General features: G+C 37.6%; 1 protein-coding gene across 3 annotated transcripts in view; it reads right to left on the bottom strand.

The window, feature by feature from the left end:
- LOC102802648 (DCC-interacting protein 13-alpha-like) overlaps window positions 1–21,277 on the bottom strand; it is a 46,718-nt gene that overhangs the window by 13,040 nt on the left and 12,401 nt on the right. For all 3 annotated transcript variants that reach the window (XM_085497260.1, XM_085497261.1, XM_085497262.1), the window contains exons 8-11: window positions 20,997–21,167; window positions 18,416–18,497; window positions 17,769–17,869; window positions 4,297–4,396 (exon numbers count right to left, since the gene is read on the bottom strand). In XM_085497260.1, coding sequence (XP_085353386.1) covers window positions 4,297–4,396; window positions 17,769–17,869; window positions 18,416–18,497; window positions 20,997–21,167 — 454 coding nt within the window. The remainder of the gene's footprint in view (window positions 1–4,296; window positions 4,397–17,768; window positions 17,870–18,415; window positions 18,498–20,996; window positions 21,168–21,277) is intronic.

Below are 21,277 nucleotides of genomic sequence, written 5' to 3'. Positions count from 1 at the left end.
CCTGCGCCCACTCCGCATTCGGACGGACAGGGAGAGACGTGCCGATGGGGTTGCTTTGGACCCCAACGCCCGTAAACCCATAAGCGTTGAAGCAACCTTGGGTGGTCATCTTAGGGTGGGGGTATTTACATCATATCACTAGGATCGATGATACTCCGCATAACCCCAAATGCATGGCTCACTGAGTCATTACGAATGGAAGACTCTGAGGGGCCGCCCGGAGTACCGGCTGTATCCGACGCGAGCGAACTGTGTCTCCTTCTCTCTTCACTTTCGATATGTGAGAGGGAGCGTGTTCGACTGTGCGTTTCATGACAGGGTTGGTTTCCTCTGGGGACGCCCGTGAGTTGGTAAGAAGGGAGTCAAAACCCACAGCGGAGACCGAACACACAAATAAATTCCTTACCGTTGTACCGTTACCGGACGACGAAGCTTGGCTGGATGAAACAAGGGGGGGGGGTCAACGAGGGGCCACTGTGGAGACAGCTCACTCCGACGGCGTCTGATCTACCCTGCCTGCCAGGGACGTAATTGCCCCGACAGCCCTACGACCAGAGCCCTCAACTCGGAGGGAAACCCGGCGCCGTGCATGCAGGAAGGGTCCACAAAGGGGTCCACAAAGGGGAACACAAAGGGACCCGCAACGGGCCCCATAGGAGGAAAGCCTCCAGGGGCACAGCCTTGCTACAGCCGGTAAAATCAGGTAAACCACCGCCTGAAAAAACAGACTGTGAGGATGCCCTCCGATCGGCCAGGGGAGACTGAGAAAAAATATCGGTACCTCCACCATCGGGCCTCCGACTCAACGTTCTGGTACACAAAGCAGCGTGAGGACTTTCCACTCATGCAAAAACCCCGAACCCTGCACGCAGCTATGACAAAAGTATTTTGGATGCGGGTTCTATGCTGGTAAATTCTGAATATAAACCACTGCACAGTCGACTCAAAACACAAGACCAAAAAAACACGGCAGCAAGCTCTGGTGCTGTCATTACATCTATTCATTTCTAAATACGTAGACATGCATGAGGGAAGCAAATTACAGTAATAAAAGGTGCAGCCACGAAACCAACAAGTGGTTACATAGTGGCGTCGGGTTTTAATTTCTTTGTTGTGAAAAAAATATTACACACAAAGGGGAAAACGACACAAGGGTAAAGATGACAAGAAAAACTTATCCTACCAGTAAGAATGTTGAATGCTGCCCAGTGGCAACAACCCAAGCTAGAAACCCGGACAGGAAAAAGCAAAAGAGCCGCTCAGAATCATTCCCGATGAGACAGAGATGAAAGAAGAGTGATAGTACAGCCGTTAATGGCGCTGCAATATGGCCTCGGTCATGTGGTTTGTGACGTAAGGGAAAAGGAATCTTGGGGGTCATGAGGCTTCCCCTGACCTAGATTCTATCTCTCCGTCATCGGCAGAATTGCTGATTAATGCCTACAGTTAAAAATAGACTGACCAGAGGCTATGGGGGGGGGAGGTAATTGACCGTAGTGAATTTGCATCTTTTTTGTTTGAGAGAGAGAGCAAACATTTCATATGTTTTTGGTACTAGAGTACTATTGGGTAAACGACAATATGTACTGGAATTATCTATTTTTTCATCAGTATAAATTAAACATCTGTTGTGTAAATTATTGTAATTTTTACTCAAATCATACTATTTTCAAAAACGCTGGCATTTGTTAGTTTGGCAAATCATTGTTTAAGTTGTTATTTTGAAAATTTCAAACTTTCTGAAAATCAGCTGGAACTGGAAATGGCTTCATGGACTTGTTTTGGGTCAGCATTTTTTTTGTCCTTTAAAACATCTGTTGTTCAAATTGTCATATATTTTTTACTTAAAAAATAAAACTTTATTGTATCAAATTATCATATTTTTTAGTTGAATGATACTATTTTCAAAAACGTTGGCATGTTTTAGTAAGGCAAATCACTTTTTAAAAGTTGCTATTGAAATTTACAAACTGCAAGAGATTTTAAGCAAGAAAAAAAAAACGAACAGCAATCAATCCAGCTTTTTTAGCTCCACGAATCTGACGACGTTCCTGCATTTCATTTTATAAGCCAGTGCCTGTCAGAGTTGCCAGTTTTTGACGGCCTTTTGAAAGCATGCTACTTAGTGGTTAGTCACCACCCCTGTTTGTTTCACAGATTAGTCATTTACATATCAATATGTCCGACACAAGCTTGCACTGTCACTTTTGAAACGAGCGAGTTTTCATCTGCCATATTTTACTAATTTAAAGTTTGACCATTCCTTTAATTTACTTCTATCCAATTGCTACTCATCTTTCGTTGCCCTACAAATGTTATAACAAATGTTGATAAACAGGCTTGAAAATCATAGCCGTAACAATGTTTTCTAGGAGTTTATGTTTTTCAAATTATGAGCATATGCTTAGTGTTGTATCAACACCAATTTTGCACAGCTTTAAGGTGACATTGAAATTTGTCTGGGCAAACTATTTCATAGATTATTTTCAACATGTGATAGTTTAGTTGGGAAAATACAACACAATATATTTTATTGGGTCTTTTTGTAGCATTTTAGTTATAATTGGAAGATGAAAATAAGTATTCAAGACATGAATGTCACAGTCCCCATTATTTAATTATAAAATACTAATGTTAAAATAATACATGGGACATCTGCAAACAATTGAATTAATATCTACTCTGCTTTCATTGACCCGATTCCAAAATCTCAGAGTACACAAGCACAACTAAACTATGTCTCATACATGCTCAAGAAACTGCATTCATAAATCTGAGTAAACCTTGATGTACATGTACCTTTAATAACAATGACTTCTTTGTTAATTCAGGTCTTTTGAATTACCAGGACCTGGGTTTGTTTCCTTATCACCACTATAATTCCCATCAAAATGTAGCCCTAACACCCCTCAACATTTTCCACTGAGATTGGTAATGGTATGACCCATCTGACCAGGTCATGACATCACTAAAAACCCTAGCATTACAATCTAAGCTAATTATTTATTCTGAGCATGCTCAGTTGCTCTATCAGTGCAGTAGGGAGAGGTAATTTTGGATGAAAATCTTGAAAAAAGACCCACTTAGGATTTTCAGATCTGGAAAAAAAATTACGTGCATACTCGGCAGAGACTTGTTCATCAACCTGCCAAGTTTCATCGATGTCTGCTGCAGAATTTTTGAGAAAATGTTGGAGACGGAAAATGGAAAATGGACATTGACAAAACGCGTTTTAGAAAGTCCCCTTCTCAGGCTGCGCCTGAACAGGGACTAATAATACTCTCGCTACCTTAAGGTAGAGATGCAGTTTACCTGACAGGTATTTTAATTAGTTAATTAGGAAACCAAGATGACCTCCCTTGTTCACAAAACTATATATTTTCGGAAAGCTTATTGTATGAATTTTAAAGTTTTGTTAGTATTTTATTTTTATGGACACTGTAGTTTGAAATATGCACAAAAATGTGCTTTTTTGGTCAAAAGTGATTTAAAAAAAAATAGCTTATAAACCATGCTTCTGTTGCCTGTCAAAATTGGTTTATGGGTACATCTGTTTACTATGAAGAAAGTGCTGTCTTGTAAACTGTCTACCAGTTGTCAATTTTGTAAGGCAGCAGCTCAAATTTCACGACTTCAAGTTCATGCATAAATTAACACCCAGGCTAGTTGTCTGTACGATTGCTGTAACACTATTCAACTAAAAACAATGCCCTGACGGCGTTTTCAAGATAAACACATTCTCAATCATTTGTGAAAATTTCAAAACAAAAGGTCAAACCGTCTAGGAGCTATTTTTTTTTAAAGTTCTGGAATGTGCACTCAAAAGAAGCTGAGATAATTGCTAATTTGCATAACAATTCACTCAGTAAGAAGTTTGCTAATGCTCATAATTGAAATGGCTGTAACAGTTCCAAATTTAAATGTATTATCGTTTTGTAAAAAGTTAAATACAGTGCATAATATGGAGATACCGTCATTTCTTTTTTTCACCATGTTTTTTTTTTATTATTTATGTACGGCTTTGCTAAATCTTGCTAAGCATTCAAAAGAGATAATTTTGAACCTGTTATCTATATTTTAAAATCGTTTTTGAGTATGTTCCACTATTCACAATTCTACAAAATTTCAACAGTCTATAGCCAAGACTTTTTGGATAATAAAAAGCAAAAAAAGAAATTTCACTCCCAAGTGCCCACGAACCTGCATCTCTACCTTAACTGGTGGATTTGGATCAAAACAGTAAAACATTTCCTGTTCGTTGACAAGAAACAAAACATTTATCTTCTCAGCATTTACCTCAGGTATATTATTCACGTAATTCTCTCTAGAAATATTCTGAATAGCTGCGAGCCACTCTTCTCTGTCCGGTCCACTTTCTGCTTGTAGTAACACAGTACTGTAAAACAGTAAAGTCCACAATAATGGTATTACCGTATATATCAAGAGTATATCAGACACAACAAAATATGTGCAAGCATTCTTTTGAATTCACAAATTATACATACATATACAACAAAGACATATAGCCTGTCATCTATTTGTCAAGTGAAAATTTTCACAAAAGCATGGCAAGTCATTCACTCACTATATGCCACTCTACTAATGTCTAGAATCTATGAGGTCTTTCACTCACTATATGTCACTCTACTAATGCCTAGAATCAATGTGGTGTTTCACTCACTATATGTCACTCTACTAATGCCTAGAATCAATGTGGTCTTTCACTCACTATATGCCACTCTACTAATGTCTAGAATCTATGTGGTGTTTCACTCACTATATGCCACTCTACTAATGCCTAGAATCTATGTGGTCTTTCACTCACTATATGCCACTCTACTAATGTCTAGAATCTATGTGGTGTTTCACTCACTATATGCCACTCTACTAATGCCTAGAATCTATGTGGTCTTTCACTCACTATATGCCACTCTACTAATGTCTAGAATCTATGTGGTGTTTCACTCACTATATGCCACTCTACTAATGTCTAGAATCTATGTGGTGTTTTACTCACTATATGCCACTCTACTAATGCCTAGAATCTATGTGGTGTTTCACTCACTATATGCCACTCTACTAATGCCTAGAATCTATGTGGTGTTTCACTCACTATATGCCACTCTACTAATGCCTAGAATCTATGTGGTGTTTCACTCACTATATGCCACTCTACTAATGCCTAGAATCAATGTAGTGTTTCACTCACTATATGTCACTCAACTAATGCCTAGAATCAATGTAGTGTTTCACTCACTATATGCCACTCTACTAATGCCTAGAATCTATGTGGTGTTTCACTCACTATATGCCACTCTACTAATGCCTAGAATCAATGTAGTGTTTCACTCACTACATGTCACTCAACTAATGCCTAGAATCAGTGTGGTGTTTCACGCACTATATGCCACTCAACTAATGCCTAGAATCAATGTAGTGTTTCACTCACTATATGCCACTCAACTAATGCCTAGAATCAATGTAGTGTTTCACTCACTATATGCCACTCAACTAATGCCTAGAATCTATGTGGTGTTTCACTCACTATATGCCACTCTACTACGGTAATGTCTAGAATCTATGTGGTCTTTCACTCACTATATGTCACTCTACTAATGCCTAGAATCAATGTGGTGTTTCACTCACTATATGTCACTCTACTAATGCCTAGAATCAATGTGGTCATTCACTCACTATATGCCACTCTACTAATGTCTAGAATCTATGTGGTCATTCACTCACTATATGCCACTCTACTAATGCCTAGAATCAATGTGGTGTTTCACTCACTATATGCCACTCTACTAATGCCTAGAATCAATGTAGTGTTTCACTCACTATATGCCACTCTACTAATGTCTAGAATCAATGTAGTGTTTCACTCACTATATGCCACTCTACTAATGCCTAGAATCTATGTGGTGTTTCACTCACTATATGCCACTCTACTAATGTCTAGAATCAATGTAGTGTTTCACTCACTATATGCCACTCTACTAATGTCTAGAATCAATGTAGTGTTTCACTCACTATATGCCACTCTACTAATGTCTAGAATCAATGTAGTGTTTCACTCACTATATGCCACTCTACTAATGCCTAGAATCTATGTGGTGTTTCACTCACTATATGCCACTCTATTAATGCCTAGAATCAATGTAGTGTTTCACTCACTATATGCCACTCAACTAATGCCTAGAATCAATGTAGTGTTTCACTCACTATATGCCCTCTACTAATGTCTAGAATCTATGTGGTGTTTCACTCACTATATGCCACTCTACTAATGCCTAGAATCTATGTGGTCTTTCACTCACTATATGCCATTCTACTAATTGCCTAGAATCTATGTGGTGTTTCACTCACTATATGCCACTCTACTAATGCCTAGAATCTATGTGGTGTTTCACTCACTATATGCCACTCTATTAATGCCTAGAATCAATGTAGTGTTTCACTCACTATATGCCACTCAACTAATGCCTAGAATCAATGTAGTGTTTCACTCACTATATGCCCTCTACTAATGCCTAGAATCTATGTGGTGTTTCACTCACTATATGCCACTCTACTAATGACAAGAATCAATGTAGTGTTTCACTCACTATGTGCCACTCAACTAATGCCTAGAATCAATGTAGTGTTTCACTCACTATATGCCACTCAACTAATGCCTAGAATCAATGTAGTGTTTCACTCACTATATGCCACTCTACTAATGCCTAGAATCAATGTAGTGTTTCACTCACTATATGCCACTCAACTAATGCCTAGAATCAATGTAGTGTTTCACTCACTATATGCCCTCTACTAATGCCTAGAATCTATGTGGTGTTTCACTCACTATATGCCACTCTACTAATGCCTAGAATCTATGTGGTGTTTCACTCACTATATGCCACTTTACTAATGACAAGAATCAATGTAGTGTTTCACTCACTATATGCCACTCAACTAATGCCTAGAATCAATGTAGTGTTTCACTCACTATATGCCACTCTACTAATGCCTAAAATCAATGCGGTCTTTCACTCACTATATGCCACTCTACTAATGTCTAGAATCTGTGTGGTCTTTCACTCACTATATGCCACTCTACTAATGTCTAGAATCTATGTGGTCTTTCACTCACTATATGCCACTCTACTAATGCCTAGAATCTATGTGGTGTTTCACTCACTATAGGCCACTCTACTAATGCCTAGAATCTATGTGGTGTTTCACGCACTATATGCCACTCTACTAATGCCTAGAATCTATGTAGTGTTTCACTCACTATATGCCACTCTACTAATGCCTAGAATCTATGTGGTGTTTCACTCACTATATGCCACTCTACTAATGCCTAGAATCTATGTGGTCTTTCACTCACTATATGCCATTCTACTAATTGCCTAGAATCTATGTGGTGTTTCACTCACTATATGCCACTCTACTAATGCCTAGAATCTATGTGGTGTTTCACTCACTATATGCCACTCTATTAATGCCTAGAATCAATGTAGTGTTTCACTCACTATATGCCACTCAACTAATGCCTAGAATCAATGTAGTGTTTCACTCACTATATGCCCTCTACTAATGCCTAGAATCTATGTGGTGTTTCACTCACTATATGCCACTCTACTAATGCCTAGAATCTATGTGGTGTTTCACTCACTATATGCCACTCTACTAATGACAAGAATCAATGTAGTGTTTCACTCACTATGTGCCACTCAACTAATGCCTAGAATCAATGTAGTGTTTCACTCACTATATGCCACTCAACTAATGCCTAGAATCAATGTAGTGTTTCACTCACTATATGCCACTCTACTAATGCCTAGAATCAATGTAGTGTTTCACTCACTATATGCCACTCAACTAATGCCTAGAATCAATGTAGTGTTTCACTCACTATATGCCCTCTACTAATGCCTAGAATCTATGTGGTGTTTCACTCACTATATGCCACTCTACTAATGCCTAGAATCTATGTGGTGTTTCACTCACTATATGCCACTTTACTAATGACAAGAATCAATGTAGTGTTTCACTCACTATATGCCACTCAACTAATGCCTAGAATCAATGTAGTGTTTCACTCACTATATGCCACTCTACTAATGCCTAGAATCAATGTGGTCATTCACTCACTATATGCCACTCTACTAATGTCTAGAATCTATGTGGTCATTCACTCACTATATGCCACTCTACTAATGCCTAGAATCAATGTGGTGTTTCACTCACTATATGCCACTCTACTAATGCCTAGAATCAATGTGGTGTTTCACTCACTATATGCCACTCTACTAATGTCTAGAATCAATGTAGTGTTTCACTCACTATATGCCACTCTACTAATGCCTAGAATCTATGTGGTGTTTCACTCACTATATGCCACTCTACTAATGTCTAGAATCAATGTAGTGTTTCACTCACTATATGCCACTCTACTAATGTCTAGAATCAATGTAGTGTTTCACTCACTATATGCCACTCTACTAATGTCTAGAATCAATGTAGTGTTTCACTCACTATATGCCACTCTACTAATGCCTAGAATCTATGTGGTGTTTCACTCACTATATGCCACTCTACTAATGTCTAGAATCAATGTAGTGTTTCACTCACTATATGCCACTCTACTAATGCCTAGAATCAATGTAGTGTTTCACTCACTATATGCCACTCTACTAATGCCTAAAATCAATGCGGTCTTTCACTCACTATATGCCACTCTACTAATGTCTAGAATCTGTGTGGTCTTTCACTCACTATATGCCACTCTACTAATGTCTAGAATCTATGTGGTCTTTCACTCACTATATGCCACTCTACTAATGCCTAGAATCTATGTGGTGTTTCACTCACTATATGCCACTCTACTAATGCCTAGAATCTATGTGGTGTTTCACGCACTATATGCCACTCTACTAATGCCTAGAATCTATGTAGTGTTTCACTCACTATATGCCACTCTACTAATGCCTAGAATCTATGTGGTGTTTCACTCACTATATGCCACTCTACTAATGCCTAGAATCTATGTGGTCTTTCACTCACTATATGCCATTCTACTAATTGCCTAGAATCTATGTGGTGTTTCACTCACTATATGCCACTCTACTAATGCCTAGAATCTATGTGGTGTTTCACTCACTATATGCCACTCTATTAATGCCTAGAATCAATGTAGTGTTTCACTCACTATATGCCACTCAACTAATGCCTAGAATCAATGTAGTGTTTCACTCACTATATGCCCTCTACTAATGCCTAGAATCTATGTGGTGTTTCACTCACTATATGCCACTCTACTAATGCCTAGAATCTATGTGGTGTTTCACTCACTATATGCCACTCTACTAATGACAAGAATCAATGTAGTGTTTCACTCACTATGTGCCACTCAACTAATGCCTAGAAACAATGTAGTGTTTCACTCACTATATGCCACTCAACTAATGCCTAGAATCAATGTAGTGTTTCACTCACTATATGCCACTCTACTAATGCCTAGAATCAATGTAGTGTTTCACTCACTATATGCCACTCAACTAATGCCTAGAATCAATGTAGTGTTTCACTCACTATATGCCCTCTACTAATGCCTAGAATCTATGTGGTGTTTCACTCACTATATGCCACTCTACTAATGCCTAGAATCTATGTGGTGTTTCACTCACTATATGCCACTTTACTAATGACAAGAATCAATGTAGTGTTTCACTCACTATATGCCACTCAACTAATGCCTAGAATCAATGTAGTGTTTCACTCACTATATGCCACTCTACTAATGCCTAGAATCAATGTAGTGTTTCTCTCACTATATGCCACTCTACTAATGCCTAGAATCTATGTGGTGTTTCACTCACTATATGCCACTCTACTAATGCCTAGAATCTATGTGGTCTTTCACTCACTATATGCCACTCTACTAATGTCTAGAGTCTGTGTGGTCTTTCACTCACTACATGCCACTCTACTAATGCCTAGAATCAATGTGGTCTTTCACTCACTATATGCCACTCTACTAATGCCTAGAATCTATGTGGTCTTTCACTCACTATATGCCACTCTACTAATGTCTAGAGTCTGTGTGGTCTTTCACTCACTACATGCCACTCTACTAATGCCTAGAATCAATGTGGTCTTTCACTCACTATATGCCACTCTACTAATGCCTAGAATCTATGTGGTATTTGACTCACTATATGCCACTCTACTAATGCCTAGAATCTATGTGGTCTTTCACTCACTATATGCCACTCTACTAATGTCTAGAATCTATGTGGTCTTTCACTCACTCACTATATGCCACTCTACTAATGCCTAGAATCTATGTGGTGTTTTACTCACTATATGCCACTCTACTAATGCCTAGAATCTATGTGGTGTTTCACTCACTATATGCCACTCTACTAATGCCTAGAATATATGTGGTCTTTCACTCACTATATGCCACTCTACTAATGTCTAGAATCTATGTGGTATTTGACTCATTATATGCCACTCTACTAATGCCTAGAATCTATGTGGTCTTTCACTCACTATATGCCACTCTACTAATGTCTAGAATCTATGTGGTCTTTCACTCACTCACTATATGCCACTCTACTAATGCCTAGAATCTATGTGGTGTTTCACTCACTATATGCCACTCTACTAATGTCTAGAATCTATGTGGTGTTTTACTCACTATATGCCACTCTACTAATGCCTAGAATCTATGTGGTGTTTCACTCACTATATGCCACTCTACTAATGCCTAGAATCTATGTGGTGTTTCACTCACTATATGCCACTCTACTAATGCCTAGACTCTATGTGGTGTTTCACTCACTATATGCCACTCTACTAATGCCTAGAATCAATGTAGTGTTTCACTCACTATATGTCACTCAACTAATGCCTAGAATCTATGTGGTGTTTCACTCACTATATGCCACTCTACTAATGCCTAGAATCTATGTGGTCTTTCACTCACTATATGCCACTCTACTAATACCTAGAATCAATGTGGTCTTTCACTCACTATATGCCCTCTACTAATGCCTAGAATCTATGTGGTGTTTCACTCACTATATGCCACTCTACTAATGCCTAGAATCTATGTGGTGTTTCACTCACTATATGCCACTCTACTAATGACAAGAATCAATGTAGTGTTTCACTCACTATGTGCCACTCAACTAATGCCTAGAAACAATGTAGTGTTTCACTCACTATATGCCACTCAACTAATGCCTAGAATCAATGTAGTGTTTCACTCACTATATGCCACTCTACTAATGCCTAGAATCAATGTAGTGTTTCACTCACTATATGCCACTCAACTAATGCCTAGAATCAATGTAGTGTTTCACTCACTATATGCCCTCTACTAATGCCTAGAATCTATGTGGTGTTTCACTCACTATATGCCACTCTACTAATGCCTAGAATCTATGTGGTGTTTCACTCACTATATGCCACTTTACTAATGACAAGAATCAATGTAGTGTTTCACTCACTATATGCCACTCAACTAATGCCTAGAATCAATGTAGTGTTTCACTCACTATATGCCACTCTACTAATGCCTAGAATCAATGTAGTGTTTCTCTCACTATATGCCACTCTACTAATGCCTAGAATCTATGTGGTGTTTCACTCACTATATGCCACTCTACTAATGCCTAGAATCTATGTGGTCTTTCACTCACTATATGCCACTCTACTAATGTCTAGAGTCTGTGTGGTCTTTCACTCACTACATGCCACTCTACTAATGCCTAGAATCAATGTGGTCTTTCACTCACTATATGCCACTCTACTAATGCCTAGAATCTATGTGGTCTTTCACTCACTATATGCCACTCTACTAATGTCTAGAGTCTGTGTGGTCTTTCACTCACTACATGCCACTCTACTAATGCCTAGAATCAATGTGGTCTTTCACTCACTATATGCCACTCTACTAATGCCTAGAATCTATGTGGTATTTGACTCACTATATGCCACTCTACTAATGCCTAGAATCTATGTGGTCTTTCACTCACTATATGCCACTCTACTAATGTCTAGAATCTATGTGGTCTTTCACTCACTCACTATATGCCACTCTACTAATGCCTAGAATCTATGTGGTGTTTTACTCACTATATGCCACTCTACTAATGCCTAGAATCTATGTGGTGTTTCACTCACTATATGCCACTCTACTAATGCCTAGAATATATGTGGTCTTTCACTCACTATATGCCACTCTACTAATGTCTAGAATCTATGTGGTATTTGACTCATTATATGCCACTCTACTAATGCCTAGAATCTATGTGGTCTTTCACTCACTATATGCCACTCTACTAATGTCTAGAATCTATGTGGTCTTTCACTCACTCACTATATGCCACTCTACTAATGCCTAGAATCTATGTGGTGTTTCACTCACTATATGCCACTCTACTAATGTCTAGAATCTATGTGGTGTTTTACTCACTATATGCCACTCTACTAATGCCTAGAATCTATGTGGTGTTTCACTCACTATATGCCACTCTACTAATGCCTAGAATCTATGTGGTGTTTCACTCACTATATGCCACTCTACTAATGCCTAGACTCTATGTGGTGTTTCACTCACTATATGCCACTCTACTAATGCCTAGAATCAATGTAGTGTTTCACTCACTATATGTCACTCAACTAATGCCTAGAATCTATGTGGTGTTTCACTCACTATATGCCACTCTACTAATGCCTAGAATCTATGTGGTCTTTCACTCACTATATGCCACTCTACTAATACCTAGAATCAATGTGGTCTTTCACTCACTATATGCCCTCTACTAATGCCTAGAATCTATGTGGTGTTTCACTCACTATATGCCACTCTACTAATGCCTAGAATCTATGTGGTCTTTCACTCACTATGTGCCACTCTACTAATGTCTAGAGTCTGTGTGGTCTTTCACTCACTATATGCCACTCTACTAATGCCTAGAATCAATGTAGTGTTTCACTCACTATATGCCACTCTACTAATGCCTAGAATCTATGTGGTGTTTTACTCACTATATGCCACTCTACTAATGCCTAGAATCTATGTGGTGTTTCACTCACTATATGCCACTCTACTAATGCCTAGAATATATGTGGTCTTTCACTCACTATATGCCACTCTACTAATGTCTAGAATCTATGTGGTATTTGACTCATTATATGCCACTCTACTAATGCCTAGAATCTATGTGGTCTTTCACTCACTATATGCCACTCTACTAATGTCTAGAATCTATGTGGTCTTTCACTCACTCACTATATGCCACTCTACTAATGCCTAGAATCTATGTGGTGTTTCACTCACTATATGCCACTCTACTAATGTCTAGAATCTATGTGGTGTTTTACTCACTATATGCCACTCTACTAATGCCTAGAATCTATGTGGTGTTTCACTCACTATATGCCACTCTACTAATGCCTAGAATCTATGTGGTGTTTCACTCACTATATGCCACTCTACTAATGCCTAGACTCTATGTGGTGTTTCACTCACTATATGCCACTCTACTAATGCCTAGAATCAATGTAGTGTTTCACTCACTATATGTCACTCAACTAATGCCTAGAATCTATGTGGTGTTTCACTCACTATATGCCACTCTACTAATGCCTAGAATCTATGTGGTCTTTCACTCACTATATGCCACTCTACTAATACCTAGAATCAATGTGGTCTTTCACTCACTATATGCCCTCTACTAATGCCTAGAATCTATGTGGTGTTTCACTCACTATATGCCACTCTACTAATGCCTAGAATCTATGTGGTGTTTCACTCACTATATGCCACTCTACTAATGACAAGAATCAATGTAGTGTTTCACTCACTATGTGCCACTCAACTAATGCCTAGAAACAATGTAGTGTTTCACTCACTATATGCCACTCAACTAATGCCTAGAATCAATGTAGTGTTTCACTCACTATATGCCACTCTACTAATGCCTAGAATCAATGTAGTGTTTCACTCACTATATGCCACTCAACTAATGCCTAGAATCAATGTAGTGTTTCACTCACTATATGCCCTCTACTAATGCCTAGAATCTATGTGGTGTTTCACTCACTATATGCCACTCTACTAATGCCTAGAATCTATGTGGTGTTTCACTCACTATATGCCACTTTACTAATGACAAGAATCAATGTAGTGTTTCACTCACTATATGCCACTCAACTAATGCCTAGAATCAATGTAGTGTTTCACTCACTATATGCCACTCTACTAATGCCTAGAATCAATGTAGTGTTTCTCTCACTATATGCCACTCTACTAATGCCTAGAATCTATGTGGTGTTTCACTCACTATATGCCACTCTACTAATGCCTAGAATCTATGTGGTCTTTCACTCACTATATGCCACTCTACTAATGTCTAGAGTCTGTGTGGTCTTTCACTCACTACATGCCACTCTACTAATGCCTAGAATCAATGTGGTCTTTCACTCACTATATGCCACTCTACTAATGCCTAGAATCTATGTGGTCTTTCACTCACTATATGCCACTCTACTAATGTCTAGAGTCTGTGTGGTCTTTCACTCACTACATGCCACTCTACTAATGCCTAGAATCAATGTGGTCTTTCACTCACTATATGCCACTCTACTAATGCCTAGAATCTATGTGGTATTTGACTCACTATATGCCACTCTACTAATGCCTAGAATCTATGTGGTCTTTCACTCACTATATGCCACTCTACTAATGTCTAGAATCTATGTGGTCTTTCACTCACTCACTATATGCCACTCTACTAATGCCTAGAATCTATGTGGTGTTTTACTCACTATATGCCACTCTACTAATGCCTAGAATCTATGTGGTGTTTCACTCACTATATGCCACTCTACTAATGCCTAGAATATATGTGGTCTTTCACTCACTATATGCCACTCTACTAATGTCTAGAATCTATGTGGTATTTGACTCATTATATGCCACTCTACTAATGCCTAGAATCTATGTGGTCTTTCACTCACTATATGCCACTCTACTAATGTCTAGAATCTATGTGGTCTTTCACTCACTCACTATATGCCACTCTACTAATGCCTAGAATCTATGTGGTGTTTCACTCACTATATGCCACTCTACTAATGTCTAGAATCTATGTGGTGTTTTACTCACTATATGCCACTCTACTAATGCCTAGAATCTATGTGGTGTTTCACTCACTATATGCCACTCTACTAATGCCTAGAATCTATGTGGTGTTTCACTCACTATATGCCACTCTACTAATGCCTAGACTCTATGTGGTGTTTCACTCACTATATGCCACTCTACTAATGCCTAGAATCAATGTAGTGTTTCACTCACTATATGTCACTCAACTAATGCCTAGAATCTATGTGGTGTTTCACTCACTATATGCCACTCTACTAATGCCTAGAATCTATGTGGTCTTTCACTCACTATATGCCACTCTACTAATACCTAGAATCAATGTGGTCTTTCACTCACTATATGCCCTCTACTAATGCCTAGAATCTATGTGGTGTTTCACTCACTATATGCCACTCTACTAATGCCTAGAATCTATGTGGTCTTTCACTCACTATGTGCCACTCTACTAATGTCTAGAGTCTGTGTGGTCTTTCACTCACTATATGCCACTCTACTAATGCCTAGAATCAATGTAGTGTTTCACTCACTATATGCCACTCTACTAATGCCTAGAATCTATGTGGTCTTTCACTCACTATATGCCACTCTACTAATGTCTAGAGTCTGTGTGGTCTTTCACTCACTACATGCCACTCTACTAATGCCTAGAATCAATGTGGTCTTTCACTCACTATATGCCACTCTACTAATGCCTAGAATCTATGTGGTATTTGACTCACTATATGCCACTCTACTAATGCCTAGAATCTATGTGGTCTTTCACTCACTATATGCCACTCTACTAATGTCTAGAATCTATGTGGTCTTTCACTCACTCACTATATGCCACTCTACTAATGCCTAGAATCTATGTGGTGTTTTACTCACTATATGCCACTCTACTAATGCCTAGAATCTATGTGGTGTTTCACTCACTATATGCCACTCTACTAATGCCTAGAATATATGTGGTCTTTCACTCACTATATGCCACTCTACTAATGTCTAGAATCTATGTGGTATTTGACTCATTATATGCCACTCTACTAATGCCTAGAATCTATGTGGTCTTTCACTCACTATATGCCACTCTACTAATGTCTAGAATCTATGTGGTCTTTCACTCACTCACTATATGCCACTCTACTAATGCCTAGAATCTATGTGGTGTTTCACTCACTATATGCCACTCTACTAATGTCTAGAATCTATGTGGTGTTTTACTCACTATATGCCACTCTACTAATGCCTAGAATCTATGTGGTGTTTCACTCACTATATGCCACTCTACTAATGCCTAGAATCTATGTGGTGTTTCACTCACTATATGCCACTCTACTAATGCCTAGAATCTATGTGGTGTTTCACTCACTATATGCCACTCTACTAATGCCTAGAATCAATGTAGTGTTTCACTCACTATATGTCACTCAACTAATGCCTAGAATCTATGTGGTGTTTCACTCACTATATGCCACTCTACTAATGCCTAGAATCTATGTGGTCTTTCACTCACTATATGCCACTCTACTAATACCTAGAATCAATGTGGTCTTTCACTCACTATATGCCCTCTACTAATGCCTAGAATCTATGTGGTGTTTCACTCACTATATGCCACTCTACTAATGCCTAGAATCTATGTGGTCTTTCACTCACTATATGCCACTTTACTAATGTCTAGAATCTATGTGGTGTTTCACTCACTATATGCCACTCTACTAATGCCTAGAATCTATGTGGTGTTTCACTCACTATATGCCACTCTACTAATGCCTAAAATCAATGTGGTCTTTCACTCACTATATGCCACTCTACTAATGCCTAGAATCAATGTGGTCTTTCACTCACTATATGCCACTCTACTAATGCCTAGAATCTATGTAGTGTTTGATTCACAATATGCCACTCTACTAATGCCTAGAATCTGTGTGGTCTTTCACTCACTATATGCCAGTCTACTAATGCCTAGAATCTATGTGGTGTTTCACTCACTATATGCCACTCTACTAATGCCTAGAATATATGTGGTCTTTCACTCACTATATGCCACTCTACTAATACCTAGAATCAATGTGGTGTTTTACTCACTATATGTCACTCTACTAATGTCTAGAATCAATGTGGTCTTTCACTCACTATATGCCACTTTACTAATGTCTAGAATCTATGTGGTGTTTCACTCACTATATGCCACTCTACTAATGCCTAGAATCTATGTGGTGTTTCACTCACTATATGCCACTCTACTAATGCCTAAAATCAATGTGGTCTTTCACTCATTATATGCCACTCTACTAATGCCTAGAATCAATGTGGTCTTTCACTCACTATATGCCACTCTACTAATGCCTAGAATCTATGTAGTGTTTCACTCACAATATGCCACTCTACTAATGCCTAGAATCTGTGTGGTCTTTCACTCACTATATGCCAGTCTACTAATGCCTAGAATCTGTGTGGTCTTTCACTCACTATATGCCACTCTACTAACATTTATAACCAGAAATGTGTATCAACTCAAACATCGACTGTCTAGCAGTTGATGAGAAGTAGAGGTATAAATAGTCAAAAAATAACTCATTTGGCCTATCAAGAATATAGATTTATAAATTGGTACCTTTTATTTGAAGCAGTAATTTGAAAAACATATCTTCGATCATCACAGTCAGCTCGTTGAATATTGCATTTATCTAAATCCATGACTAAAGCACCTGCAAACTAGAGTGGACAAGCAACTGAAGTACATGCATCAAACACTGACACCATTAGATGTTTGCTAGGATACTATCCTGTTCACAGTACTGACTGGAAAATCACCTCATAGGTTTCTATTATCATGGCAAAGTTGGAATTTTGGATCATCAAGCACATAACTGAGACAGCATGTGTGTGCAATGCAGTGTAGAAGAAAATTTTGCATATAATGGAAAAACATTGATTAAAACGCTGGAACATTTGAAATTACAATATTATGATCTATAACAATGTAACCATATAATATTATATATGCCTTCTTCAGTCTTAAACAATGAGCACAATTTTGAGGTATGGCGATAAAAAACCAAACGTCAAAACCAACTATAGATAAAATGCAAATGTTTCCTTTCAGACTCGCAATCTGCAAAAAAATGTGTGATGATCTTTAATTTGTTTGTTTTCATTTTTCCTTTAACATACTGACAATGAAGAAAATGACATGGAAACTTTAGTTCGAATTGACTTGAATCCAGGAAATAATAAAATCTGCATTAGTACATGGCTTACCTGTTCTCTAGGTTGGCTCATTAAATTACCACCTTGTGTAAAGAAATACCGTCTTTCCCATCTTGTAGAAAAGCCTTGTTTACTGTAAAAAACAAACATGTACAACAATCAAACTACCTGAACAATCACTTAAGAAATATTGACATATGCATTCCAATCTATTCACTGATTCACTGATGTGATAATTTGACATTTCATGAACACTTAAATGGCACCAACCCTATCAAAGACAAGCCATGCATGGCACAGTCCCTGTTAGTTATCAAATTTAAGATATATTATAGTTTTGTTTACAGTAATGTAGTTGGAACATAAACATGGAATATGATGAAGATTTTTTTAACATTAAAATGATTGACATCTTGTATCTGATTGTCAAACAGTATGTATTGAGTGATATTGCACTGGAACAGCATTAAAACAAATTTGTGCTTTGTTCTCTGTTAAATTGTAAGTGCCATTGCAAATATTATGCACGTACATGTAGCAATAAATAAATTCAATTTGTGATTAGATAAGACAAATGTGCAACTTGCTTTTCAGTCATATTAGTTATCCTAGGCATGAATAACATTTCCCATAACAGGGACTGTGTCATTAACAATGACTTGTTTCATATAGCTAGCAGAAAGTAGTCTTAAAGTCTCCTTCGGACACAGTCCAAAATGGGAACTTATGGATTGACCTATGTGCATCTGGACCTATATCTTGGACATGCCTGGAGCAATTACATTCAAATTTCACACATACATCATACATAATATTATACATATGCACATCAGTTTGTTTCACAATCTGAATTAAGATGGCGGATTAGTGGCCATTTATGTGCTGAAAAGACATCAAAATCAAGCATTTATAGATGGATTTTGTTTCAAATACCGTACATACGTTGGACATTATGGGACCTTAATGCACGTCATATTTTTCAAATAGAATTTAAAATGGTGTCCATTTTGTTTTAATGAATGCAGTTCTCGTGCCATATTTCTGCCATACTTTGACTGATTATGTTCACATTTTATACATTCATTATACATCACGACATAGGTATACAGATATATTGGTTTGATCGTCAAAATGGCCAAATGGCGGCCATTTTTGCGGTAAATAATCATCCAAAACCAAAGATTTCTGGCATTCATAGATTGATTTTGATCAACCATGCTACATACATTTGACATTGAATCCTGATGCACATCATTTTATTTTTCAGATCAGATTCAAAATGGCTGACTGGCATGCTTTGACTGATTATTATTAAATTTTATATATTTATTATACATCATATTATAAATATATAGATGTATTCAAAATGACCAAGTCAAACATGAACATTTACCAAGTGAGCATCTTATTTAGAAGCTTTTGTTTGATACTTACCATCCTACAAATAGATAGCCAGCTTTCTGTTTGATACTTACCATCTTACAAATAGATAGTCAGCTTTGTTTGATACTTACCATCTTTAAGTTACAAATAGATAGTCAGCTTTCTGTTTGATACTTACCATCTTACAGATAGCCAGCTTTCTGTTTGATACTTATCATCTTACAAATAGATAGCCAGCTTTCTGTTTGATACTTACCATCTTACAGATAGATAGTCAGCTTTCTGTTTGATACTTACCATCTTACAGATAGCCAGCTTTCTGTTTGATACTTATCATCTTACAAATAGATAGCCAGCTTTCTGTTTGATACTTACCATCTTACAAATAGATAACCAGCTTTCTGTTTGATACTTACCATCTTACAGATAGCCAGCTTTCTGTTTGATACTTATCATCTTACAAATAGATAGCCAGCTTTCTGTTTGATACTTACCATCTTACAAATAGATAGCCAGCTTTCTGTTTGATACTTACCATCTTACAGATAGCCAGCTTTCTGTTTGATACTTACCATCTTACAAATAGATAACCAGCTTTCTGTTTGATACTTACCATCTTACAAATAGATAACCAGCTTTCTGTTTGATACTTACCATCTTACAAATAGATAACCAGCTTTCTGTTTGATACTTACCATCTTACAGATAGCCAGCTTTCTGTTTGATACTTACCATCTTACAAATAGATAACCAGCTTTCTGTTTGATACTTACCATCTTACAAATAGATAACCAGCTTTCTGTTTGATACTTACCATCTTACAAATAGATAGCCAGCTTTCTGTTTGATACTTACCATCTTACAAATAGATAGCCAGCTTTCTATTTGATACTTACCATCTTACAGATAGCCAGCTTTCTGTTTGATACTTACTATCTTACAAATAGATAACCAGCTTTCTGTTTGATACTTACCATCTTACAAATAGATAACCAGCTTTCTGTTTGATACTTATCATCTTACAAATAGATAGCCAGCTTTCTGTTTGATACTTACCATCTTACAGATAGCCAGCTTTCTGTTTGATACTTACCATCTTACAAATAGATAGCCAGCTTTCTGTTTGATACTTACCATCTTACAGATAGCCAGCTTTCTGTTTGATACTTACCATCTCACAGATAGTCAGCTTTCTGTTTGATACTTACCATCTTACAAATAGATAACCAGCTTTCTGTTTGATACTTACCATCTTACAAATAGATAACCAGCTTTCTGTTTGATATCAGTATCAATGGCTCTTGGTCTCATCTGCATATCAGGAGTTGGGTCTGGTGTATAAAAATATGTACTGGAACCAATAAGTTCATCCATTTTCTGTTGAGATTTTTGCTGCTCTTCTGTTAATTCAGAGTGCACACTAGAAAGAACACCATAAATTAAACTATATTTAAAACATTAAGAAATGCATGATGTCAAAATACAGCAGAGAAAGCTTATAGAGTGGCATTGTTTAAACATTGGCCTTAT

This window comes from Saccoglossus kowalevskii, chromosome 3, assembly GCF_978046115.1.
Source record: "Saccoglossus kowalevskii chromosome 3, keSacKowa6.1, whole genome shotgun sequence".
In the NCBI taxonomy this organism is placed as follows: Eukaryota; Metazoa; Hemichordata; class Enteropneusta; family Harrimaniidae; genus Saccoglossus; species Saccoglossus kowalevskii.
This window is presented reverse-complemented; position numbering and strand designations above follow the sequence as displayed.